At 50.4% G+C, this 26478-nt stretch overlaps 2 protein-coding genes across 4 annotated transcripts in view; both read left to right on the top strand.

The window, feature by feature from the left end:
• Window positions 1–1452: 1452 nt before the first annotated feature.
• On the top strand, window positions 1453–13554 carry LOC122184360 (regulator of G-protein signaling 3-like). The gene is given in 9 exon segments (XM_042879265.1): window positions 1453–1461; window positions 2862–2876; window positions 2878–2986; window positions 3949–4080; window positions 9360–9410; window positions 11172–11230; window positions 11794–11888; window positions 12742–12810; window positions 13454–13554. Coding segments are annotated over 9 exon segments (639 nt in total). The 3' UTR covers window position 13554.
• Window positions 13555–13875: 321 nt separating this feature from the next.
• The window catches only part of RGS3 (regulator of G protein signaling 3), a 55130-nt gene continuing 42527 nt past the window's right edge, over window positions 13876–26478 (top strand). For 2 of the 3 annotated variants that reach the window (XM_042878642.1, XM_042878644.1), the window contains exons 1-8: window positions 13876–13969; window positions 15185–15275; window positions 15854–15921; window positions 19739–19820; window positions 20572–20677; window positions 20924–21263; window positions 21697–21736; window positions 25369–25559. In XM_042878642.1, coding sequence (XP_042734576.1) covers window positions 13895–13969; window positions 15185–15275; window positions 15854–15921; window positions 19739–19820; window positions 20572–20677; window positions 20924–21263; window positions 21697–21736; window positions 25369–25559 — 993 coding nt within the window. In that variant the 5' untranslated portion in view covers window positions 13876–13894. Of the gene's footprint in view, window positions 13970–15184; window positions 15276–15853; window positions 15922–17137; window positions 17538–19738; window positions 19821–20571; window positions 20678–20923; window positions 21264–21696; window positions 21737–25368; window positions 25560–26478 lie in introns of those variants that run through there. The other variant, XM_042878643.1, reaches the window with a different exon arrangement.

Here is a 26478-nt window from a genome sequence, read left to right as displayed (position 1 = left end):
CTGAGCCTGCAAACTGTTACCTGTATTCCCAACCCCTGCAGGCTTTTGAGCCAATTCACACCTCTTCTTCCACATCAGTACTACCAGCGTCCACCCTAAGCTGCTTTTCAGAGCAAGTTATGAGTGAGCACAAGTCAGGAGGAGGGCTGCAAGGTGCTCAGTGCCAGAACTGAGGGCATATCCTGTTGGCTTTATTAGTGCTGGTTAAAAAAACAGGAAGAGAGCAAATGTTCACAGAGCTGAAAGCAGGACACAGCTCAAATCAGAGTCACTTTAGTGATATGGGATGTTGTTACAGGCACCTGTTTTCACTAGTTCAAGTTTGTTTTCAGAGACTGTTCCTGGCTGCTCTGTGTGCTTCATTTATTTATTTTGTATTTTTGAAAGAAAATAACATAGCTTTGTTTTTCTCCCCCCTTCCTCCCCTCCCCAAATGATATCCTCTAAATTGTTAAGTACTGTTAAGTTTTTATCCTGAAACTTAATTCTAATGTCTGGAATTGTTCCTTTTTTTCCATCTCCTAGAGAACAGAAAGCCACTGCAAAGAGTCCGGTTCCCAGCTCAGCACACTGCCGTGCAGATGTCTCTTGCCCAATTACCTCCTGACCTCAGGTCTGGTGAGGTTAAATTATCTCTGATGAAGGTCTTCAAATTCAGTTGTTTCATCTTTAAGACGTCTCTCGGGATCCTCTTTCATCATAAACTAATTCATTGGGTTTGACCAACAAAAATTGCCATCCAGTAATTCTACTGATTGAGTACATGTTCCTGTCTGCCCAAAGAAGGACACCTGGACAAATCATGTGTACAGGTTAAGGAGCTATTTCAGCTGCATGTACCAATTATTACGTTAATGCTAACTTTGTTAATTCACTTTGGAAAGTTAATTTGCTTTTCTTTTGAAAAGGAAACCTGTAGGGTAACCTCTGATTTGCCTTTCATACTGTTTGCCTGCATTTGTTTCTCTATGAATCTTGTTTCTGTTTATGTTGCAGCTCAGAAAGACCTATTTTTCCAGGGCTGAACTTTGCAGCAGGGTTGGACGTTATCTCACCTGGACAGATGAACTGGATGATCTTTAAGAGCATTGGAAAGGTGAATGTTTTCAGCTTGGGAAGGGAGAATGCTTTGCTGACTACAGAGAATGGAGCTGTCATGAAACCAAGTATGTAATAATCAGGCTATGCTCTGATAATTGATTTAGAATGCAAATTACACTATAGAAGTGTCTTAAGGTGGCCACTTAGGACTGAACTAATGGCATGCCACCACCCAAACAGGATGTCACCTGTTTTGGTGACATGAGCTGTTGGACCTGCTTGGCTGTGACACACTTTCATCCCTAGGGCTTGGTTTTCAGGTCAGTTTAAGCAGATCTTAATCTTCACTTCTCTGAAAGAGCATTCTTGGCTGGGTGCTTCTGCTGTTTGCTTAAATCAGCTCTGGAGTAGATGGTTAAGGTGGGCTGATCCAGCTAAGTTCAGGCTTCTGAAAATACAGAAGTGTTCAGGTGGATCAGTGTGCCCATATGTACTGTGCATCAGAAACACAGTGCTGAGCCATGCAGACCTTTGTATGACCCACTGTTCTGCTTTTAAGTTCTTAATTTTTTGGGGGGTACCTGTTCCCATGGTTGGACAGAAGTTGGGAGTCACAATGGGGGAAGAAAAAGGCAGATGGCCTTTCAGTAGCAGTCTACAATTAAATTAGCTTAATCCAAAAATGAAAGGGTAGGAAGATTTGTTTATGTACCTCAGTACATCTTGCTTTGTGCTTGTGTGAGGTGGAAGTGGGGTTTCGCAGGTGTTGAAGCAGATCTCTGCCGACAAAAGGGAACTCGCCCTTTCCCACTGTGTCACTTCTGGTTTCTGATCTCTACTGCTTTTGCAAACTCTGGCCAATCCAGTTTGCTGTGCCATAGACAGTTCAGTTTCTGCTGGATTAGTGAGCTCAACTGACCTGCTGGGCTGTGCCAGCCCTGGTGTGGCAGCAGGAAGCGGTGCCGGGCTGCATGGGGTCAGCTCAGCCATCTGCTGCAAGCATGGCTTCAGATTGCACACAGCTCAGCTGAGGAGACAGGCAGTAAGTTTTAAACTTGTTCAACTCAATGCTTTGCTCCATGCGATGCCCTTGTGGCAGAGGAAACCTGTCACAGGTTTCAGATTGGAAAAGGAATCAGTGGCCAACCAGTCTGTGGCTCCTCACTGGCATTTTCCAGGGAAACTGCTGCTCTGCTGCAGGAATGGTGCTGGGTGATAATGATGCCCCAGCTACGTCCTCTGCTTCGTGTTTGCCATAGACCCTAAACAATCCCACTGCTGGGAAGTGCTGAGGTTTTGTGTCTGCCCTTAATGGCAGACTTTGCTAATCCCAGAAATAACCTTTCTGTTCCTAAAAATCACTTGCCTGGGGAGGCAGGTAATTTTTTCTAGTGTGATTTGGCTCCTTGAGTTTCAAAGCCAGCTCTAACCTTGGAGGACTTATGTGTGCCTGAGGTACCCTTTAGCCTGACGCAGCTGTCCAAGCGCGTGTTTGGATTTGAATATCCAGCCAAAGGCAGATCTCTGTGCTGGCAAACTGAAATCTGTGATGGAGAACTGTGTTAAATTTTAAAAGAAAGTCATTAACTCCCAAGCCAAGCAGCTGAGTGTGCAGTTTGCTGGAAACTCTAATAGAAAAGCAGGTGAAGGTCAGTCTCCAGGGGTTTGAATATTAGAAGTTGGAAGGAGCTGCTAACGTGCTGTTGGGAGCCTGCAGGGAGTGGAGCCACAGCATTCATTACAGCTACCACCTTTTCCCCGCGCACATTCTTGACTTCCAAGTGCTGAAGCCCTGCTCTCTTTGGATGCTTTTTTTACAGTGCTACCGAGCTCGTGGCAGCTGAATCGCAGTGTGTGCGCAGGACGTGGATGCTTGGGCACTGCTGGAGCAAGGGACAGTCCTGTGCCAGAGCCATGGAGCAGCGGGGAGAGTCAGGGCTGGCATGTGAGTGCTGGGTGATTTCTCACTGAGTGCTGCTGTCTGCTGGGTGGAACATGAATCATGACTGTGCAGGTTCCAGAACCTGGTGCTTGGAGGAGACCACATCTCCCACACATGCTTTGCAGAGTACCGGAGATGCTCGGCTCCTTGGGGGATTGCATTTGTGGGATGGCAAATCATGGGCTCTCTGTTTGCACCTTGTGCTGCAGGATGGAGTGGGCATGAGCCTGCAGGATTTGAGAGTGAGGACTGATTTTTGCAGCCAATGAACTTCAGTCCTGTGGGCATGAGGGACTCCCACGGCCCTGGTCCTCCTGAATAGGGATGGGAAAAACGATGTCTAATGGCATATTCTGTGAGAATGGCTACTTTAGAGAAATTATGCTGTTCTTTTATTGTCCCTGTTGTCTTTTGCCTCTTATTATGCTATCATTTTTTTCCCCAGGTACATTTGTTGAGATAAACCCTTAATTTTGTTGGGTGGCAGACAGAGACCACTGGGAATGCAGCAAATGGGTTCAGCTGAGCAAAATGTGGGGAAGCATTTTTGATAAGCCAGGAGGGAAGGATATTTGTGGTGCCTGCTTCCCCTGGAAATTGTTCTGTACCCCCAAACAGTGCCTGTTTCACCTGCTTGCTGGTTCCTGATCACCCAGCACAGTGCTGACATCACTTCCTTGGGATCTGATGTGTGGTGTCCCAGTGTTAACAAGGCTTCAGAGGCATGCAGCGTGTGATGGGTGCTGGGGATGGTGGCTGCTGAAGCTGAAGGAAAGGCAGACCTGTTTATCTGATGTCTACAGGGCACAGAGCATGCCATGGGGATGTTTCTAAATGCTGGGATGCAGGAAACAAGGCAGCATGGTGTCTGGAGAACAAAAAAGGGTTCACAGGACACTACAGAATGATGTCCTCTGCATTCCAGCTGTGTGTCCTGACCTGCCTGTTTCTTTTATCTCTGGCAGGCACAAGGCACAGCCCTGGGATGTGGGGGCTGCCAGAGGTACAACGCAGGGCAGAGAGAGCCTGCTGGCGGAGCCAGGGAGCGGTGCTGGGCAGAAAGAGGAAGATCAGTCCTGCATGGGTGAAGGAGAAAGGTAAGGAATGGGGCTGAGGGGGACAGCAGGTGGGCTTGGCCCTGACAGGAGAGTGGGGAGGAGGCAGGGGTGCCAGCATCCTGATCTCTGCAGGATTCTGTTGTCAGCTGTGGTGGGCAGAGCTGGCTGCAACCTTATCTCCCATCGCTCACCTCAGTCTGGGCTCAGGGTGTCTATGGGTGGCCTTTGCCACCCTGAAACATCAGTCCCCAAGGCGTCCTGCAGGGCTTGGAGCAGGGCCGCATGGCTCCGTGGGCTGTGCTCACCTCCACGTGTCTCTGCTCTTTTTTTTCCCTGTCTCTTCTGAGCTGGTAACAGTGGCCAAACATTGAAAGAGAGCAAAAGGGGGGAGGGGAAGTACGTGCTTTTTTGCCCTGGTGCTGGAACTGGTCTCTGGGGCACTTTGCAGTCTGTGTGTGTTGAAAGAGAGATTATTCTTTCAGTTGCTTTGTATTTTTTCTCACTTTCCTGACTCCGGAGCTGCTGGCTGCGGGGCCGCCGGGCGGGCAGAGCGCTGCTGGGCTCAGCGGGTTTGGCCCTGTTTGCCCAGACAGGTGCGGCCTCCATTCAAATCCGCGGGGCCAATGGGAGCTGCGCTGTTCAAACGCGGCGGTTGGAGCGCGTTCCTTGGAAACGCCACTGCTGGCTAGCCTGTCCCTCCTGGCTGCAGCTAGCTCAGCTTTCTCAGACCTGACAGGGAGGGCTGCGATTTCTACTAATTAGAGCTGTCCTGCCATGGAGTCTGGCAATGTGCACAGAGTCTCACTCTGCACCCGCCGGGCTGAGCCCCTGGGAGCTTCCTTCTGCCTCACCACCTTCGGTAAGCCGTGAGCCTGGCTTGGCTCGGGGTGCCAGGGGATGTGGTGTGGCACTGGGAGCCGCAGTGGCTCATGCTGGGAATGGTGGGGGCTGCTCTAAAGGCATTAACACAGAGCTTCTGCCTCACTGAGCTGAGGTAATGCTTGGCTCTGCTGAGCCCTAGATCCGGGCTGCAGCTACTGAGGTGATTTGCCCCCCCTGGCTGAGCGTGAGCTGGGATTGTTGTGTGGAGCCATCCACAGTTGAGGCAGATCCCCCGTCTCCTTCTTTGCTCTGTGGATCCCCCTGCAGCCGCCTCAGTTGTGCTGCATGGACTTGAAGAATACCAGGGACACGGGACTGTGGCTGGGTCCTGAAGCCATGACAGGTAGTGCAGTGTGGCCTCCACTCGTGTGCAGGATGGTTTGGCAGTGGCTGTCCTGCATGGGGGGAGGCTGCCTGCCCTTCCCAACTGGGAGGAATTTTAAAGCAGAAGTTTTATTTCAAGGCTGCTGCTCATTTTTGTAGGTGGGTGTTGCAAGCAGTCATGGCACAAGGGCATGGAGAGGGCAATGCAAGCAGAGCAGGGCAGCCTATGGGCAGCCAAGTGTGCTGCACTTTCTTCTTTCTGGCTTTTAAGTGTTCATTTGCTCAAGACAAGCTAAGAAGCTAAAAACACTAGTCTTTGTGACAAAGACTTTGTCTGTGCCCAGTAACATTGGACTCAGTGATCTTTATGGGTCCCTTGCAACTTGGGATATTCCATGATCTTGGCAGCCCGCTACTGTTCATGGGCCCACCAGCAGTGGGGTGATGTGGCTGGCACAGCTGCCCATGTGGGGATGACCATGGTGTTGCAAAGGCTGTGCTTGTATCTGAAGCTATACATGGTGGCCTTGGGATACTCTGCCCTATGCTGCTAGGAATGCCCCTTTGGGGTAGAAGCACCCTGCTGTGCACCCCCATGGTTCTCATCTCTTCTGTCCTAGGTAAAACCTGCATTTTTCTCTCAATTAAACAGAAAAGCATTTTAAGGAGCACAAAACCAATTTTTCCATTCGCCAGAGATCATCAGCAAGGAATAAATTTTCCTGCCTGCTGGTTCTGCTCCCAACATATGCCAGTCCTGCGTGCCCACCAAGCTTCTCTCATGGGTGGGGATGTTTGTTTGCCAGCTTATATTTGTTGCTGCCTGGTTCATCCCTGTTCTCCATGCACCAGCTCTGTGCATCAGCTCAAATCACTTCTTTCCCAGATGATGACATCCAAATGGATGGGCCCTGAGTGTCCTCCTGGTGGCAGTCCTATGAGCCCTGCTCTCCATGATGGATATGCAACCAGGAGCTGTCTGTGAGCCCTGCTGTGGGATGAGCTGTCTTCTCTTTCCTCTTCCTCTGGCTTTTCTCTGTACCTATTTTTGTTTATATTAACACCTTTGATCCAGATGACCTGGACAAGCTCTGCCAGGACCTCCCTACTGAAACTGTTTCCCTTTGTTCATTTTAGAGATGCACTGAAACCTGGGAAAGAATCTTTCTCTGACTCTGCTTTTGGCGAGTGGTAGAAATGCAGCCTAAGTGCTTGCACAGCTAGATGTTGTGTTCCTGCTTTCCCAGCCCTGGGGGAAGTTTGCTGCTCCGTGCATCTGAGGAAATGCAGCTGCTGCTGCTGAGCTGCTCTGTCCAAGTGCACCAGCATGCAGTGTCCTGTGCACTCCAGTTCTTTGTTCCAACCCTTGCTGGGCAGAGCCTTGGCCCCATGGCTGTCCCGGAGTTGTGCAGCCCCAGCAGCTCCCAGCCCCCTGCACTACCTGGCACAAAGGCTTCCTTTCTTTTTCCCAGCACCCATTCATTACTGGGCTGACTCCTCGTCATGCTCGGTTAGAGGAGCATTTTACTTCTGTGCTGTAGTGACTGTTAAATGCTAATAGAGGAGCAGCAAGTTGGTTCCCACAGGGTCAGAGATCTGGAGATTGCAGAGGGTGATTGGCTCAAAAGGCTGGGGTGGCTTTGGTGGCACAAAATTCTCAGTGTTGTAAATTGGTGCAAGATTAAAAAGCTGCATTGATTTACCCACCCAGAAAGGTCTGTCTTGTCTTTCTTGCCTTGCTTTCACGTGTGTATATGCACACATAGACATGGCTGTGCACTCAAGCACTCAAACACACAGGAGCTGAAGAGAAATCTGACAGTTTTGTCAACTGTTTTTTTTTTTTTTTTTTTTTTTTTTTTAGTGAAAGATGAAGTTTGAGTTCTCTGAATTGCTTTGGGTTAAACAATCTCTTAAGATATCCCCACCCTGAAAAAGCAAGCTCTTGGGTGCGTCTCTTACTAAATGAAATGGTGTTTTGTAATTGAAATGATGTTTATATGTGCAAGAGTGATGTTTACCAGTTAGTTTGTTGTTTTTTTGCGTGCCAAGAAAAGAGTGTAAATGGGCTGTTTTGCTTTGGACTAAAGATGCTGTGCCAGTGATATTTTCCATCTGTTTGACTCTCCAGGAGTGTTTGAAAACATTTGGTTTTGAGTTGATTCGGAGCAATTATGTGGATGTGGGACCCTGCATCACCCCTAAACTCTGCACATCGCATCCAGGCTGGCAGCAGGGTCCCTAATCCTTGGGACCCTTCTGGGGTGTTGTTCAGTGGGGAATCTCATATTCCACACCTCAGCAGCATTTTACCTAAATCCTGCCAAAGGCCATCGTGAGAGATTTTATGCCAGTCTGAGTGCTGGAGATGGATTTCAGGTTAATGAGGGGTTGTGCATGCATGGGAATGGGAGAAAAACTGAGCTGGCAGGGCAAAGCCTCAACCCCATACTTTGTAACTGCTTGGAGTTCAATGCTGGGAATCAGCTGCCTGCAGAGAGGTCTGGGCAGTGCCAACATTCACAAATTGCAGCTCCAGATATGTGGTGGGAGCCTGGGAATTTGACATGGGAGTTTCGAAAGGCAGCAGAAGCTTCAGGTTGATTTTATAGACATGTAAGAACTGGATTTTATTCTTGGCTCTGCCATCATCTGTGTGCAGAGTGGGCAGTGAGTGATGTGGTCTTCAGCTGTGGATGCTGTGCTTGCTGGTGGTGACTTTGCTGACAGGCAGAGGTGTCTTTGGGATGCTCCTTTGTTTGCTCTTTGGAATGAGTGCTCCCATCTTGTCCCAGCATCTCTGCAGGAGGCTCTCTGGATTCTGGGTCTGGGCCTGGGTCTCCCAGGGTTTCAGCTGATACTGTCCTAGACATACAAGTGTGAGCCTGGATCTGCTTGTGGGGGTCATCCTGGGAGCTGCTCCCAGCAGGATGCTCAGGTTGAGCCTCATCACCCTGGTATGAACCCTGCAGAGCCCTTGTCTGGCACTTTCTTGTCTCCATTACTCCTGCATCTTCTTTCTGCTGGAGTCCTCCCATTTTCCTCTCACTTTAAGTACTTCAAAAGACACTGATGGATATAAATTCACTCAAGGTTGCAAGGTCTTCCAGTTTGTCTGTTTGTTCCCTCTTTGCACTCCCCATCCTTTTGCACAGCACCAAGCACTGCCATGTGCTCCAGGTGGGTTGGTACCCCTGCACAAGCTTGGTTCTGGCTGTGATGATTGTAGCAGGTTGGGTAAGTCTTGGCAGTCCAGCCAGTGCTATCTTCCTAGTTTCCTCCCCAGTTCCATGTGCTGATCAGTCCAATTCTTCTCCTGGTGCCAGCCTTCACAGGGGTCAGCTTTTTGGAGGCAGCGTTGGGTTGGGAGAACTTGGCTGTGGTTTTGGCATTGTGGTGGTCACGTCTCAACTGCAGCTTATGGAGCCACTTTTCATCTCTTCTTGGCCTTGCTTCTTGCTCTTGTTCACAGTGATGATAACACTGGGGACTGAGGACTCTCCATCCAGACCTGCTACAAAGTGGTATTTTATTCACAGAGCTCCTTGAGGCTCTCCCCTCCCTCCCTGATGTAAGAGTACTGGTGTGCGTGGAACCCTGGGCTGGCTGGGTCCTGCTTGCTGGCTCAGCAGTGGAGGGTCTGCAGGCAGTGCAGCACAGCACAACTCTTCCTGGGGCTGGCAGCTCCTGGCCTTGTTCACAATCTATTTGGTGTCAAAAAGGTGACTGATATTTATTTAAAGGGGACTGATATTTATTTATGCAGCATACATCAGCAAGGCTCCCCTCACCCTCTGCTGAATTCATCCAGCAGCAACCCCTTGATGCTCCCCCTTCCTTTCTGATGGGTGTTTGTGTCAAAAACTTACTGCACGCTGAGAAAGCAGTATGCAGTTTTACCTGGAAAGCTTTTGAGTCTAAAGACTTCCTTGGTAGCAGATTTCCCTTCCCACACCTTTCCCTTGCTTCCCTGAGCAAAGCCCCTGTGCCTGGGGTGGGGAGGCAGGATGGTTTTGGCCCTGTGCACGGGGAGCATGATGTTCCCCATGCTGTGAATGCTGGCGACAGCATGAGGGTCCTACCTCCTCACTGTTTCTCTTCTGTTCTCCCAGGCCAGCTGAAGTTGTCTATCGAGGTGCAGGACCGCTCCCTGATGCTGCATGGTGAGTATTGATTGCCCTAGGGTGTGTGGAGAGGTGGCCCTCATGAGAGAGCCCGTGGGGGAGATACAAAAGGTACAGCACTGCCATCCCCTCATTCAGATCCAGGGGACAGCGTTGTGGTGGCTGTTGGGAGCAGCTCCATCAAATAGAGCAGCTCTTTAGTGCAGAACCAAAATTTCTGGAGTCTCTAATTTCCAGGTGGCTGCAGTGTGTTTTGTATTCTGGTTATATCAAGTTTTTATTTCACACTGCATGACGAGAGAAAAAGACAGAGATGTAATTTGGAAAAGAAAATCTGAAATGGCCAAAAATTGTTTGCAGGATTTCCAAATGGTTCAGTTCAAACACTGAGCATCAGAAATGTTTCTTCAGAAATGCGTCTGACTTGGTCCTGGATGGTGGTGCTGTTGCTCACACCATGACATGTTCCCCTGGGAACAAGTGAAGCTCTATTGAAAATTTCCATCTCTGGGGACTGGGTTGTAAGGAGAGTTGTGCAGCACCAGGGGATCCACACCTGAGGCCCAGGAGCTGCAGCACTGCCACTTTGTTGACAGGTATTGAGCCAACGTGAGTGTCAGAACCAAGTTTTTCTTTGGGAAGAGACCTGTCTGGGGGCACCCATGGGGCTCACTAGGATTGCTCCTGCAGCAAAAGATATGCGTGCTTGTGTCTTCTGGCACAGAACTTTCCTTGCTGGGGTCTTCTTAGGGCTTTGGGATGAATAAATGGTTGTAGGCTCAAGGAAGAAGCCAAGAATGTGGAGTCAAAATCCCCTTTCTGTGAGCAAAGCAGGCTCATTGCTGCCATGGAGTTAAGCTCTATAGAACAAAAGGGAAATCAGGTACCTGGGGTTCCCAGCAGCATTAGGGGTGACTGTGCCAAACACCTGCAGGAGGGATGGAAAAGGTTTTTTTCTTGAGTAAAATTCTACTTCTCAGTCCAGCCTCATCCCTGCCTGTTTGTGACGAGATGGAGGCGTGGGGAACAGCTGAGCCATGCTCAGCCCCTCATCTCCCCCAGTTGCTTCCCTTTTCCAGTTGTGCAGGGAAGCTTTGTACAGAAACAACAGTAGGAAAATGTTTGGGTTTTTTTCCACCCCAACACCTTTAAACCCAAAGGAGGCTCTTATTGTGGCCTGTTGTGGAGGAACCTTGCAAACCGCATCACAGGGCAGTAGAGGATCCTGTAGAGCCCCTTTTTCCTCACACACCATGGTTTCTGCCAGGATGACCTCGCTTGTTGTGGCCACACATCCTGCTCTGACAAAGGCAGAGGCACTGCTGCCTTGCTCTACATGTTAGGAGTGAGCTCAGCCTCACTCTGACAGCCTGTCCTGCACTCTCTGGGCTCTGCAGCACAGATATTGCCTCCAGCTCCTGCTTAGGAAGCACAGGGTCCCCTGCTGTCAGCACTGGGACAAAGCTGAGACCCCGTTAGTGGGACTGCCATCAGGATGTGGCCGTGGGTATTTTACTTGATGATACATTTGGCTCTAGGGCAGAGAACACAGTGCAGAGTCAAGTCAGGCAGATGAAATGCTGTTTGCCATCTGAATGGTGCACTGCATCTGCTGCCAACCTCACCCACAGATGCCAGTATTTGTAACAGGGTTGTCATAAAGAAAAAATATGGCAGAACCCTTCCCCTGTTTAAGGCTGAGATGCTAGGGAGGTGTGCAGGGTCCTGCAGGGAGAGAGGTGCAGAGAGTTGCCTTCCTGATGCTGTGGGGCCTGATTTGGGGCTTTGTTTCCTTTCTAGTCGTGGAAGCAAAAGGTCTGATGGGGACAGAGTACCGGCCGTGCGACTCCTACGTGAAGGTAGGTTCTTCCTGCTCTCTTGGGGCTTTGGTGTTGGCTCTTCCAAGCATGATCCCTTTTATTTCTTCCTTGGGCTTCCCTACCTTACCATGGATGAGCAGCATGCGGGGAAGTTGCTGGTCTGGTGGCAAGGCTGATGGCTTTGTTGACGTGATGCCTGAGCCAGAAGAGCGAAGGAGAGCCGCTGAGAGGGGCTCTGAGAGACATTCAGGGGTGAGAGCACCCCACTGGGCAACCAATGGAGTAGTGCCCTGGGCTGCCCTGTGGTGTGTGCAGTGCAGCAAGCATCTCCTCTGCAAGTGGGCTGCAAGCCAGAGACTGACCAGCACATTTGTGTGCACCAGTCCCTGATATTCTACTATTTTCCTTCCACCACCCTCTAAGGAGTTTTGTAATGCGATTGTTTGACATACGTAAGGCAAAATGATCTAAGCTACCTGTGAGCATGGGCTCAGCCAGATCTTTGAGGCTCAGCCACCTGTAACAGTGGCTGTGCTGTTCTCCTGAACTGCTGTGGAGTGTTATTTTGTGATGGCTGATGACCTGCTTGCTTCCCCATGCAGATGTCAATTGTGCCAGATGCCGACGGGAAGTGCAGACAGAAAACAAAGACTGTGCCAGACAGCAAAAACCCAGTCTTCCACGAGCACTTTGTCTTGTGAGTACAATGGAGCAGGGATGGCTCTGGCTTATCCCCCAGCTCCCACAGAGCAGTGGGGAATCAGTGGTTACTGTCCTGGAGCACCCTCTGGAAGCCAAGATGATGTGTTTGCTTTTACATTATGATCTGTAATAAACATGCATCACGCATGAGCTGCTCTGCTGCTGGGATGAGAAGTGACAGGCATTATTCTGCTGTTTTTTATAGCTGAAATATCTTGAACTTTTGGGCAGAGCTCATGCAGCAGTCAGCACACAATGTGGCAGTGGTGTTCCCGCATAGTTGGACACTTGCTGGGCAGGAGTTGAGCAAACACACTCAATTTCCTTGTGCCTGCAATAGTATTGGCACTGTATGGAGGAGAAAGGTAAAAGGATTTCTTATAGCTCCATCATGTCTCTGCATGGGAAGGGAGCTCTATGGCATGGAATGTTTCGGTACAGCACCTCATTGCTAGCAAACATGTCTGACAGACCTCCATCCTCATGCAACATTTAATCTGGGTCAGAATGTTTGTTTCATAGCATGCACAATTCCTTGTTCCTCATTTTTGTCTATTGATGTTGGATGTGTCCTTTTGCATGATACCCCCCTAAGGCACTGGAGCAGTGTTGCCAGCACCTGCCTAGGGGAGGTCACATCCCTGTGCTGTGGTTTGTCAGGAATGAGTACATCGGTGCAGCAGTGCCTTGTTGGAGGAACGCCAGCTGGGGTGATGCTGCAGGGCCTGTGCAGAGAGTGGAGAATACCTGGCTTCAAGGAGGGTGTGGGTCCCATGGCCATGCAGGCAGCCTATGCTGAGGTCTTCTGGGCAGAGCGCGCTCATGGGCTGCCCTTCTGCTTCTTGCAGCCTGGTACAGGAGGAGGATGAGCAGAAACGTCTTCTGGTCACAGTCTGGAACCGAGAGAGAGATTGCAGGTATGTGCCTTCCACACTGCATTTTGATCTTTTAAGGACAGGGCTGTCACTGCAGTGCACCTGCCTTCTGCTCTGGCCACCCATGTGAGCTCCTCGAGAGCATGACCTGACAACAGGCCTGCTGCACATGGGGAATTAAGGCTGCTCCGCGTGCAGACTGCTGGAGAGGAAACTGGGCCCTTGCCATCTCTGTCTGTGGTGCTGCTGCTTGGTGGCAGTCACCACAGCCAGCATTTAGCATTCCCATCTACACTGTTGGCTGGGGCTTAGGGCAGGGATCTCCCCTACCTGCTGGGGTGTCGCAGGGATGAGGAAAGCACAGCAGCTTGGGCTGTAGCACCTCAAAGATTGTGTCACCTGCTCAGGCAAGTGGCTGTTGGTTCCTTGGCCACGGTCCTGTCAGCATCAAGAAGGTGACCAGGATGCTGCATCCCAGCTCCCTCCTCCTCCTGCTGCAAGCCAGGCTGTGTGGTTACATCACATATACTCCAGACATGGAGAGAGGAGCATGTTCTGGACATGGCCCAGCTCCCATTGTGTGCAGGGATATCTGCATGGCCCCTGAAAAGGGGTGCATATGGGCAAATGGTCCTTAGGAGAGGTTTCAAGTAGTGTGCACTGATAGTCTCTGACTTTTTTGCAGGCAAAGCAAACTGATTGGGTGCATGAGCTTTGGTGTGAAGTCCCTCCTGACCCTGGACAAGGTACCTTCATCTGGAGCACTGTGTGCAGGATTGGGTTGAGCAGGTGGATGTAGTGCTCCTTCAGGGCAGGAACAGGGAGCAGCTGGCTCTTTGCACCAGCAGGCAAGGAGACTTTGAAGGTGTCCAAGGACCTGCCAGTACAGAGCCACTGTGAGCTGGCACTGTGGGTGCCACTGCTGGAGGCAGGGGTGGGGAGCAGAGGAGGAATCCTAGATCAGGGGATTGCTGCTCCTTTCAGTGAGGACGCACTCAGCAGCACCAGGGGGTGCAGAGATGTGGCTCCTGTGAGTGCTGTGTAGGGCTGGGAGATGGGACCAGCCTTACCCAGCCTGCTGGCACTTGTCACATCTGTCCAAGGGCCTCTGGGTGGTAACCAATGGATGGTGGGAACGCCCTCCTTGGAAGAGGATTCTGTCTCTCTCGCTGCACTAAGCAGACAGGGCTCTACAGCTGAGGTGAGTGTGGGGTGGGCAAATGTAGGGGTGTCCACACCTGAGGGTGTTCCTGGTAGCAGTGGTGCTGCAAGGTGCTTCTGTGCCAGGCTGTGTCCCTGCTACTGCAGGTCTGTCCCTGCTGCTGCCCCGGCCTGGCTGCTGCTGGGTAATACAGCTTTCACATAGCTGGCTTTGCTTTTCTAAAGGAGTCTGCAGAGCTGATGCTGTGAATGACCTCTGCTGATCCAGTGAAACATCGAAAACTTTCATCCTAGCTGTTGGCAGTTAGGGATTTTGTCCCTGGACAGCCCAGACCAGGTGCTGGCACATCAGACAGGTTGGAAGGGCTTTAAGGAGTGTTCACAAATCACCTGGGGTCTGGACATTTGCTGCCTAGCAAGAGGTTAAAAGGAACTGTTTGTTTGAACTACATGTAGTGAGAGTAGGAGGTAGTGAGGACAAATGATATGCAGTGTTTTTTTTATTTCAGTAGCAGTGAGGGTGATTAGAGCAGCTCTGAACTGCAGCTGCCCCCAGGAACAGCCTCTGCTCTGGTCATACCACACCAAGATTTCAGACTTTGGCCATGAGCTTCACAAGTTCTCACTGCAGAGATCATCCCTGCATGCAGCCCAAAGGCACATTATTCTCACCGTGATGGAAAAGTGGGGATGGATATGGGGAATTCATGGTCCTTCTGGGACCCCCTTTGTATCTGGGAAGCTCTAGCCCAGCCTCCTGGGCCTAGTGGTGCTGCTGGATACGCCATGCTCTGCAGTTTCCTCATTGTGGATTTAAAGCATAAGTTTTTTTTTTTTTTTTTTTTTTTTTAATGGACCCCATCTTCTCTTGTCTTGATGGTCCCTGCAGTCCTTATCTGATTCCTGTGATTGGGGTGGGATGTTTTGTTTTCTAGCTTCTGCTGATCGTCCAGAGGGTAATTGAAGATGGTGGCTCCTGGATGAGATGTCTCATGTGGATGGGATGGGGCAGAGGGAGCTCTGATGTGGGGTGCCCAGCAGTGCTGGAGGTTGGTGTGGTCACCCTGCTTTGTGAGCATGGGGTGGGTAGTTTTACCTGGTTCCATGTCTCTTATGAGAAGTGCTTCAGGACAGCCTCTGTGCTCTGGCCAGGGCAGCTCCTGCAGCAGGGCTCATGGAGCTTTGGGCGACCAGACTGAGTTAAATGAGGTGGAGTACCTGCCCCAACACTGAGAGCTTCTTTCTGCCCCCACAGGAGATCAGTGGCTGGTACTATCTGCTTGGGGAGGATCTGGGCAGGACCAAGCACTTGAAGGTGGCTGTGCGGCGGCTGAAGAAGAGCAGAGGTATGTCACCCTCCCGAACAGCCTGGGAAGGTTGGCATGGTGCGGGAGGGGTGCTAAACTCATGTCTATCCCCGCTGTGGTGTGGAGCAGCCACCAGCCTCATGGTTAGCTGTAGTGGTCAGTGGAATCAGTGTGCTGGGTATCCTGGGCAGTTTGGCAGTCTCTGCTTTGGCACTGAACTCTCCCCTTTGCCCTTTACTCATGCTTTGCTTTGAGCTCTTTGTGGGTCCCCAGCTTTGCAGCTGCCTCTCTCCTGTGGGTTGACACTATGGCTAGGCTCTGATACCCAGGGGCTGTGATGGGCTTTCTCTCCTGCCTTTGTTTACCACAATGCTGGGGTGCGTGGAGGAGTATGTGCTGGGGATAGCAGGGTGAGGGAGCAATGCCTACCCTGGGTGTGCAGCCCCCCTCACAGCTGCCATCATGTGCGGCAGCCCTAGCCAAGAGGTGATGTCCCCTAGCACATAGTGATTTTTTTCATGGTGTGTGGATGTGGTGAGGAGGGAGAGTGGCCGTCAGGAGCTGTGTGCTGTTGGGTTTATGTGCTTTTTTTTTTTTTTTTTTCTTTCTGCCTAAAGAACCAGTACTGGGAGGTCAGAGTGCAGCGTGTGAGGGCCGGGACACTGCGAGCATGAGGCAGCTGAAGGTGGGTACAGCTGGGCTCTGTCCTGCCAGCGGTGCATGGGCTAGGGGCTGAAAGCAGCCTGCATGCAGGGTTTAGATGAGCAGGAGGGACAGAGTGTTAGTCCTCAGCTGAGATGGGAGTTGTCTCAGTTTCCCTGTTGACACGGTGGCTTTACGAGCAATTAATGTTCCCAACCCAAGGAGGTAATGGGTGTAGTAATCCCACACTTGCTCCCTGTTGCTGAATAGGGACCTCCTGTTTGTCCAGAACAGTACCACAGAGACCAAGTACCTGCCGTTGAGTGGGAGTGATGGGAACAAGGAGCAATGGGCTGGAGTTGGCTGCCTGCCTGCAGTGCAGCATCCGTCCCTGGCCGGCTCTAGGTCTCCGTGCACGGCTGCGTCTGCTCCCCTCCTCCTTCTGGGGTCTTTTGCTCTGGGAAGGGAAAGGCTCTTGGTGGAGCCTCAGTGATTTATAGGAGAGGCAAAGATGGGAAATGGGAATGCAAACACATGGCCTGCATCGGAAATAGGTCTCGGCCGTCCCTGTGATTTATCTGTGCTGAATTCCGCTTTGCTGCTTCCCTCAGCTGCATTTTCAGTTATTTGTTTTAAAGCGTAGGACTGAGCAGGACAAACAAAGCCAGCGCCCCTCTCCTCCCTTCCTCCCCAGTGTTGCTGCTGACTGGTAAGATGGTGGCTGGGAGGAGGTGGATCTCCCCATGCAGACTTAGCAATGCCATTGTGCCCGGAGGAGCAGCTCCAATGGCCTTGCAAGGTGCCGGCTCACGGGGAGCTCCGGAGCCCCTCTCCTTCCTGCATGGCCATCCATTACCCTGCAAAGGGGCCCCATGCTTCCTCGAGCTTTTCCTTTCCATCTCTGTGTTAGGAGCTTTCTCCAAGAAGCCTTGCTGCAGAGTGCAGAGCTGCTCAGCGCTGCCCTGCTGCTGGCTGAGCTGAGAGTTTGTCTTTATTTTTGAGATTACACTACAGGTACAATTCAGCTGACCTCTGATCCCACTCCATGAGCACAAAGCATGAGGACGTGCTTTTTTTTCCTTAGGGTCTGCACTCCGAAAAACAAACTTTTTTTTTAATTAAAAAGAAAGCCACTCTCTGTTGTCCTCTCCAGGCTAAGCAGTGCAATGAAGTCGGGCTTGCGCAGTCGGTGCCTGTGAAATGCTGCTCAGACATCCTCCAAGTGTTTGTGAGAACGTCGCAATAACAAAGTGCTCCGTGCGGCTGAAGAATGCCACGGGAACAAAAGCCACATCAACAGAGCAGGGACCAGGGAATACTAAAGAGTTGACAGGAATTTTAATATAAAACTCTCTCTCCTCCTTGTCACTTGGGGTTTTCAGGAAGCCCTCTGGCTTATCGTAAAGCGGCATACAGCGCAGACAGGGGCCGGGAAGGTGAAAGGTGGCTTCCTGCCATTCTTCTCTGGAGCTGGGTTCCCATGGGCGGTCATGCCAGTTTGACTGGGGTTTGTTTCTCACTGGTGCAAGACGAGGAGACCGGGAGCACGGCTGCTTCGGGACGCTGCGTTTTCATGGGCTGACGGCGAGGTTGGGGGCTGCAGCCATGAACCGCTTCAATGGACTCTGCAAGGTGTGCTCGGAGCGGAGATACCGGCAGGTCTGTGCCCCCGCTGTGGGTCTCCGTGTGTCTGAGTGTCCGTGGGCTTCCTCCCCCTTGTCAGGCTGTGAGTGTGCTGCTGATGTGCTGTCGTTTGTAAATGGTGGTATTAGGAATAGAAGGACAGTGCCTTCAGGTGGGTGTCTGACCTCTTGCTGCACATCGCTGTGTGGAAGTGGGGATGGAGGAAGGAGAGTTCTTGCTGTGTAACTTAGGGTGCAGCTCAGCAGCTGGCTGTAGAAGTGCTCAGCTGAAGGATGTTTCTGTTTGCTGCACATAACTGCAGGGTCAGCTCTCTGCCAGGTGGCTGCAATCTCTTCTGAAGTTGTTTTAACAGAAATGTGTATGAGAATGAAGCTGGCCACAATGGAAGTTGACCAAGGCAGCATGCAGTGTTGCGCACAAGCCAGCACAGGCTCTCAGATGCTCTCAGTGCCCAGCTCTAGTGGGGAGTTTTGCTGGTGTGGATCTTGGTCTCTTGCACTTTAGAATAGTTGTTCCACTGGGATTTGCACTGGGGCTCCCAGCTCGTGGTCAGCATTTTTTTGTGCTGCTGTGTTCATATTGTATAGCTGCAGTGGAGGTCACAGGGAGAACTAGCTTAATTAGAAATGCCTGCTGCTTGTCAGGGCTATAGTGACTGTCTCATGCAGGCATGGTCCTTTGCTGTGCAAATCAGAGGCAACTGTGACTTGTCCTAGATCTTTTCAATTCTCTGTTTTGGCAATTTCTGCTGCACCTTCCAACATAGCTGTGAGCACAGTGAGCCTGTGCCTGCTGTGGACTGGAGCCTTGTACCATCATCACTATCTTCCAGCTTACATCAGATGCTCGTATTTGTTAGTTCTGTGCTGAGTGGCAATAATGGATGCTGAGCTCACTGCTAATCCCACAGTGGTGGGAGGTGAGGAAGGCAAGCATTGTCAGTGGGAAGCACTGCTGATGGCATAGGGAAGATGGTAGACAAGAGCCATGAGCTGGAGTAGAAGCAGTGGGAGAGCCCTCTTGGTGTGGAGAAAGTCTTGGATTGTGGGGTGACTGCAGGGGGAGATGCTGGGCTGTCGGGGCTGATGATGTCCTGCAGAGGTCAGGTCCCTAGGTGTTGTTTTTAGTGTGTGAGACTGGTTTGAAGGTGCAGACCCACAAACAGTCTTATTGTATTCTCAAATAGGGAACAACCTCCAGAGATAAGAAATATATTCAGTGTGGTAGGACTGGACCAATGTACTTGATCCTGCCAGGGAAAGACACTTTTTCTTTTAAAACTTTTTTTTTTTTTTTTTTTTTTTTCAGAGCAATCAAACAGGGACAGAGAGCAAAGAAAGGAAGGCTCACTGGGTTTGCCCTCATGCTGTAAAGGAGTGTGGAAGCAGTTCTTGGCTGCTTCAATTGGATTCTCCTCTCTATTTGTTCTCAAAATAGCTCAGATCACACATGTCAGATTTTTTCTGTTTTCTCTGTCAGTAAAACAGGAATTCTGACAAACGTCTTGAGGATAATCAGGTATTTGCAGGAACTGTTGTGCTGAGCTGCTGCTGGAAGCCAACATAAAAATAAAATACAACTTTATTAATAATCTAATTGTTTCTAGAATCAGGAGGAGAAATGAGCCTAGATCAACACAGCATCCATCCTATTGAAGCTCATCAAGAGAAACACACCTCAGCTAACAGGGTGATGCACAGAGCCCGCCCAGCTGGTGCCTGGCAGGCTGAGTGTGCTGCTTCTCACGGCTTCCCCTGGAGCAGAGGAGTGCTGCTACTTGTGTATTGCCCCACTGGGGAAGAAATGTTTAAGTGGCTTGCTTGGAGAAGCTGTACTAGAAGTAAGCATCAGAGCCAAGTTGCCAGGTTTTCCTTTCTAGTGTCTTGATAGACTTTTCCTTATGCTTGCAGGAGTCATGAAGAAGGACTTGCATGTGCTCACCTTGTGTCATTCATTTCTGCTGGTCTTGGGCTTGACTTCACATAGTTTTTCACTGCCTTTTTCATCCTCTTGGCTGCAGAACAGGAGAGTCCCATTGTCAGTAGGGCTCACAGAGTGACAGTGTTCATTGGTATAGTTCCTTTGGGCTCTGCAGCTGCTTTTAGAAATGCTGTGTACCTGCATTTCTGAAGGCAGGGATGAAACAAGGGATGCTCACTGACCACATGCATGGATGCTTTCCTATTATAAAGGGTGACCCTGCTGTCTCTTTTCAGATCACAATCCCTAGAGGAAGTGATGGGTTTGGCTTCACGATCTGCTGTGATTCCCCAGTCCGTGTGCAGGCAGTGGACTCTGGTAAGAGATCAGCTCAATTTTGTCCCTTTTGATGAACTCTATGAACTCTCCCTTGCATCTTAAGAGGACAGAGGCTGCTGTGTTGTTATTTTGGTGTTGTGTTGCAGTGATATGCAGAAATTTTGTTCTCTCCAATCTGAGAATTATCTGACTGGGAGACCTATGGAAAGTATGTAGTGGAGCCAGACTGGCGCAGGAGGGGGGCAGAATTGCAGAGGGCCTTAATTGCTTGAGTGGATCCTCCTAGTATGAGCCTCCAGGATGGATTCAGCATCTCTGTTATCCCACTGCACACCAGGAAATCTCCCTGGCTTCCCATGTTGAGCTACTGGCAGTGTCCTCTCTGGGAGAAGCAGTGTGTTTGGACTGCAGACTGGAAGCAGGGATCCATCTGTTCACATTCTGAAGTTCCAACGTGAATGATGCATTAACTTATACCTAATTCCTAGTATTATTTGTGCAGTGTATATTTAACACAGCAAACTGACAAGGAAAGCATTGCACTCAGACACTGTGAAATTGGACTTAACAGATTTCAATCAGTTCCTCAGTGATACATTCAAGACTCAAAAATACACTGTCCTTAAAGTGAAGAAGAACCTTAGCTCTGTTAGGAGAAACAGTTGAGTCTTGGATGAGGGAGTGGCGCAAGCTGGGAAGCTGTGCTATATGGGTGTTCCCTCAGCACTGGTATTGAGAATGCTCTGTGTCCAGCAGATGACTGACAGTCACCCATCCCTTCTCTCCATAGGTGGCCCTGCAGAAAAAGCTGGTCTGCAGCAGCTTGACACAGTGCTGCAGCTGAATGAGCGGCCTGTGGAGCACTGGAAGTGTGTGGAGCTGGCACATGAAATCCGGTGAGCGTTCACCCAAAGCATCAGTGCAGGCATATGGGGGGAGCAGCCTGATGGAGCCCAGGGCACAACAGTGGGAAGGTTGGATGGCTGTGGAAAGCAGAAGGGTTTGCGGGATGTGGGAAGCTGAGAAAGGAGTCTTTGGAGGGGGAAAAAGAAAGGATGCAGGGACTGGGAAGGAAAGGCTGGTGGCTGTCAGAATGCCTCAGTGCCTGCTGCTCTGGCTCTGAATTGCCCCATCTCTTCCAGGAACTGTCCCACAGAGATCATCCTGCTGGTCTGGAGGCTCGTCCCACAGGTCAAGTCTGGACCTGATGGCATGATCCGCCGTTCATCTTGCAAGTCTGCCTACGACCTGCAGTCCCCTCCAAACAAGCGGGAGAAAAACAGCACTGTGCCCCCGTGGCCTGAGCAGCGACGGAGCTGCCATGTCCTGTATGATGGGAGTGATGGGTTAATGCTGAACAGCTGGGAGAGGTACACAGAGATCGGCAAGCGCGGCCAGAACACCATGCCCCCTCTGTCCCATGTGCCCTCTGCTGCTGACCAGAACTACATCATCCTTGCACCTCTGAACCCAGGGAGCCAGGTAGGGCTGCCTCCATCCCCACACTCATGTTACTGCATGAGGTGATGATTGTGCTTGCTGCTTTCTGACTTGACCCAAGCTTCAGACTTCTCAGACGCTATCTCTAAATGTTTGCCAGGGCACATGCTGTGTTTCTAAGCTGTGTCCCTGGGTGTCCTTTCTTTCTCTTTCTAAAGCATTTGCTGCTAAGGCTGCAGAGCCATGGTAAGTGAGCTGCTGCCTCCTCCCAGGGTTCATGCACAGGATGGGGGATTGGAAAGTGTTTCCCCTGTGCAGCACAAACCACTTCTCTCGTGTTCTGATAGTAATAGAGCAAAGATGATTTTCACATCTGGCTTTGAGTTTGGCACACTGAAATTTACTGTTTGTTTGTGTGAAGTCTGCCTTGAAGTCTGCCTCAGGTGGCTGTTCCTTTTTGGATTCTGTCTTGCAGCTGCTGAGGCCTGTGTACCAGGAGAACAATGCTACTGAGGGTAAGTTGCTGATATGATGAAAACATTGCTCAGAGCACTTGGCAGAGCCAGATCCAGTCTATCCAGCACCCAGTAATCCTTGCTCCTAGCTCTACAACCAAGTCCATTACATTCTGAGGACAGTGGCTCTTGGCAGGCACTGTCACCTTCCACCTTTCTGGATCAAACATAAATGCAAGAACCCTGCCACCATGCCCAGAGGAGAGCACAGCTGCTGGTGTCATTGCCTCATGGCGAGGTCTCTGGGAGCTCACAGGATGGCTGGTGACAGGAACTTTCCACTGGGGATGAGAAAAGCATGAAGTGTGAAAGTGCTAAATATTCATTATGTGCCAGATCCCCACATGTTTGTGGGTTTGTCTGTGATGTTTCCTTTGTCGGGCAGGATGCAACAAGCTGGGGGTGCTAACATTGTTTCCCCCTGCTCTGCAGTTCACTTTATTAATAGTGAGGTTGGCCATGAGCTGAATTTATGCAAAGAGCAGAGCAGATTGAAGTGCAAGACTTGGGAAATGTTAATTTTCTGGGTTTCTGATGGTCTCTGGGCCAGCTTTCCTTGAAAATCCTTGGAAGCATTAACGCTTTCTGCAACGAATCTGCTGGGTCTTCCTGGAAAATTGGGTGCATGTAGACTTGCAGGAAGAGCAGGGCTGGGGTTTGCTGCACGAATCCTGGCTGCGGGACGGGGAGCAGAGGCTAACATGAGGTCTTGCTGAGACAGGTATCAACAAATGACTGCCACTCAGCATGAGAAACCAGGGGCAGAAACAACCCAGGAGCCTGGATGTAGTGCCAGGCTGTTCACTGTGTGTTGTTGACGTTATTAAAGAAATGGCAACTTTCAGCATGCTTAGCTCCAGGCGGAAACACCTCTGGCCTGCTCCTTGGTTTGGGAGCTGTGGGAGACAGTGCCTGTGCTCTGATCTTTAGGATGTCCTGGGGGTTAGCTGTGTGTCCTGGCAGAGCCGAGCTCCTCTCCATGGTTTCTCAGGAAGGAGTCTCTCACTCAGCTGTCCCTCCCTGGTGCAGGAACAGCCATCAGTGCAATTTCCAGGTAGAAAACGTTCTGCAGCCTGTAAAGGTTGGGCAGTGCTCAGGGGTGGTGAAGTGTGGGGCTGGCAAAGCCACGGCGGGGATGTGAGGGAGCTGTGTGGGGTTGGGGCCTCAGTGGCTGGATAGCCACAACCCTGCAGCTCTGCAGATGGATGAATTTTCTGCACTTGAGCTGCAGGGACTGTTCTGCGCTGGGGTAACTGCAGCTCCTCCCTGCTGAGCTGAGCTGTGGGGACTTGTTCTGACAGAAGGGTAATAATTTTAAAGACTCGAGTTTCTTCCCTGTGTAATTTTTAATGATTACTTTCAGTTTATTTAAAGATAAGCCTTCAGAGAGAGGAATGCAGTGGTTAACCTGAGCAGTACAGAGGCAGACAGTAAGATAGGAGCTGATGCTTCTGTGCCACCATGCAGAAGATGGGACTTATGCAGGTGATGAATGCCTCTAATGAAAGAAGGTGATTTAGGGATAAGAGGAAAATCAAACTCTGCATGGCCCAGACAGATTGTATCTGTCCTGTGTTGGACAGTCTCTCGCGTTTGATTTTTATCTGGCAGCACAACCACGAGAAAGGGGAAAGAGAAAATACCAGAATTATTGCTCTTAGAGGTAGAAACAGCACTCTAGGTCATGAGAACCTCCTCCTCCCCTCAGCCCCAAATGCAGGCAATGAGAGCAAACAGTGGGGCCAAGTTGGCAGAGTATGGGCTGGCTCTGCTGGCATTTATCTGAAAATAAACATGCTGCTTCCTAATAATTCATGGAACATGTAATGTTGGGTAGGTTCATGTGTTTGCTTTGGACCAGACCCTATCTGCTCTGCTCCATGTTCAGAAGTGTTTTGGCCCATTCTGCTCAGGAAGTTATGGGTTTTTGTTGTGCAAAGGCAGAAGGCACCTCACTGAAAGCTGCTATGTAGGAACAGAAGGATGTGAGGCTGGAGGAGGGATGCTCCTGGTAGCTGAGCTGGGGCATCCCACTAGCATGGTCCTGAGACATTGCTGTGAGTGAGAGTCCTGGGCTGATGCTGCTCTTCTCTCCTGGTCTGCCTGCTGGATCTCAGCAGCTTTGGTTCATCAGCTTTAGGAGGGAGAATATCTGCAGTGTTTCATTGGAGCGTGGATATTTGATTAGAGAGAGACATCCAGTTTCCACTGAAGTTTTTCCTTTGAGCTTTAAGACAGCACAGGTGACCCAAGTGTGCTAGGTGACAAAACACTGGTAGAAGCTTTCTGGATGTATTCAAAGGTTGTGAGCAGAGAGCTTAGAAACTCAAACGGCAATGAATTCCCAGCAATGGGGGTAGGAAGGACTCACCCAAGCAGCAGCCAGCAGGGATCAAGGATAATCCATAATACTTTCTATCAGGGAACTGTTATTTACGTTAGAGATTCTGGGAGCAGTGTGGCATAGCACCCAGTGCCAGCTGGCTTTGAGCAGTGCAGTCTGGCGGGCATGGTGTGGCTATGGGAGCTGCCGTTGGCTTACTGGGAAGTGGAAGCGGTGCTTGCCCAGCTGAGGCCGTGTCACACAGCTTCCATGTAATCCCTCCTTTGAATAGAGATAATAGCTCTTTGCAGTGGAGTCGGACAGAGTGAAAAGCCAGTCAGACTGCTCAGACTTCCTCCAGCACCAAAATGTGATGCTGAGAACTGTGGAGGATGATATGCCAGCCTCGTGCCTGGTGAGGTCATCCTTTGTAAATCCTTCTCTATGGCTGAGTAACCATCACTTCCTGGAGGCAATTTGGAAGGAGATGGGTAGATCCCATGCTCATGAGTGTTGTTTATCTCTTCTGTTCTATTGTCCAGTCTAAATGCCTTCTGAAAGCTGTGATTAAAAGCATCAGCTGCTCCCCATGTTATTACATTTCTGCACTTTGTGAGCTCCCATGCCCTCAATTCAGTATAGGCAGGAGCTCCGTGGATAAAAATGTCCCAGGGTTTAAATTTCCAGTGTTTTACTTTCACCCTGAATTAGTCATGGATGGTTTTCCCCCACCTGAAAAGGGATTGGCCGTGGTTTGGTGGTGTGGGCAGCAGTTTCCTGATGGGAGAGGGATCCTCTGTGGTATTTGTGTGATTTGAGAAAAAGCTATTAAGGTGCTTGGGGTTCTGTGTTTCTTGTTTTGTGCACTCAGTACTGCAAAGAGAGGTGCGTGTAATCACACCACAGCTTTCTCTGAAGTACTGTGCTGTACTCATAAATTGTGCAGAACACTGTGCACACCCAAACACAGGAAGGCATGCTGGGGCAGCTGTGAATTTGGGGTTTTGTCTGTCTGTCTTGCTGCTGTTGGGTGAAGTCCTGGGCCCAGCAAGAAAATAGCTCTTAATTGTGCAGAAGCATCAAGGGGCATCTCATTTTGCATTAGGAGAAATGAAGTCAGTGCTGTTATTTCATGAGTCCCCAAGAGACCTTGATAGCAGAGTGATGAATGTTCCTGCAGCTCCAGGCTCCAGCTATTCCTCTTGGGCTCTTTGTGCCCTCCTCCAGCCTGCGGGGGCAGGAGCTGAGCTGGCAGTGTGCAGGAACGCTCCTAATTCTCTCTGTGTTGCTGCTTCCTCTCTCGGTCCAGGAAATGGATGCAAAGGGAAGTCACACACAGGGTCTGGGAGAAAATCCAGGCTGATGAAGACTGTGCAGACAATGAAGAGCTATGGGAACTACCAGAACTGCACTATAGTGAGGCCACACATCCCACACTCCAGCTATGGCACATACGTGACACTGGCTCCCAAAGTGCTGGTGTTCCCCATCTTTGTGCAGGTAAGCGTGGCTGCAGGCGATGTGATGCGGATCTGACGCACGGCGCAGAGCTTTCTGCCATCTCTTGGGTCTGTGCTGGCTTTCCCAGTGAGTGAGGTCAGCCTGAGTTCTCTCCTCTGGGGCTGGCTGGATTCAGTTCCAGGTGCTTTCTTTAGGGGAGTTGTGTTCTGCCCAAGCGATGCTTTGTTGGATTTTCCCTTTTCAGCTTTCCAGTCTGGCTCTTGGGTGCTTGTTTGAATCAGGGGAAGATATCCCAGTTTCCAGGCTTTGGCAAGCAGGTTTTTATAATTGCAGATCAGTATAAGTTCTCCATGCTGTTAATTAGTGTGTGGACAAAGGTTTTATATTCCACTTAGTGGCCTGCACTAGAATTTTTGACAAGGATGCAGGAGGAGTGTCTTGACAGAAGATATTCTCACTCCCCAGTTACACAAATGATTTTCTTAATATTACACCTTAATTTGGTGTAATTTTTGTTCTTCATTGGGCCAGAACCCCAGCATGTCTGTTCTGACTCTGTAATCTGAGTGCATTACTGATGGATACAGCATCTCTGAAGCTGTGGGAAGCTGTCAGCCCTCCTGTTAGCAGCTCAGACCATTTCCTGTAGGCTCAAACCTGTGATGTCTGTTACTTTGGCCTAGGCCGGGGAGCTGCACATTTGTTGCCCATGGCCATGTGCACCATCTGTTCATCAGCAGGAACACAATTAGCACTCTGGGCTCCGCTCCCCTGCGAAATTTGTGTCTTGGACTGCACTTGGGCTGTTTCTGCTGCTGCAGCAGCTAGTTCTCCTGCTTTGCAGTCTCATGCTGCACAGCCCCTGTGCTGTGTACCTGTCTCCTGCCTGCTGGCCCTGCTGCTCAGCAGGATATCAGAGGGCTGGGCAGCAGCTACACAGCCAATATGCTCTCATTAT

Source organism: Lagopus leucura, unplaced genomic scaffold, assembly GCF_019238085.1.
Source record: "Lagopus leucura isolate 7727_CA_CO unplaced genomic scaffold, USGS_WTPT01 Super-Scaffold_100022, whole genome shotgun sequence".
Classification (NCBI taxonomy): domain Eukaryota; kingdom Metazoa; phylum Chordata; class Aves; order Galliformes; family Phasianidae; genus Lagopus; species Lagopus leucura.
Note: the sequence above shows the minus strand (reverse complement) of the source record. Positions and strands in the feature narration are given on the sequence as shown.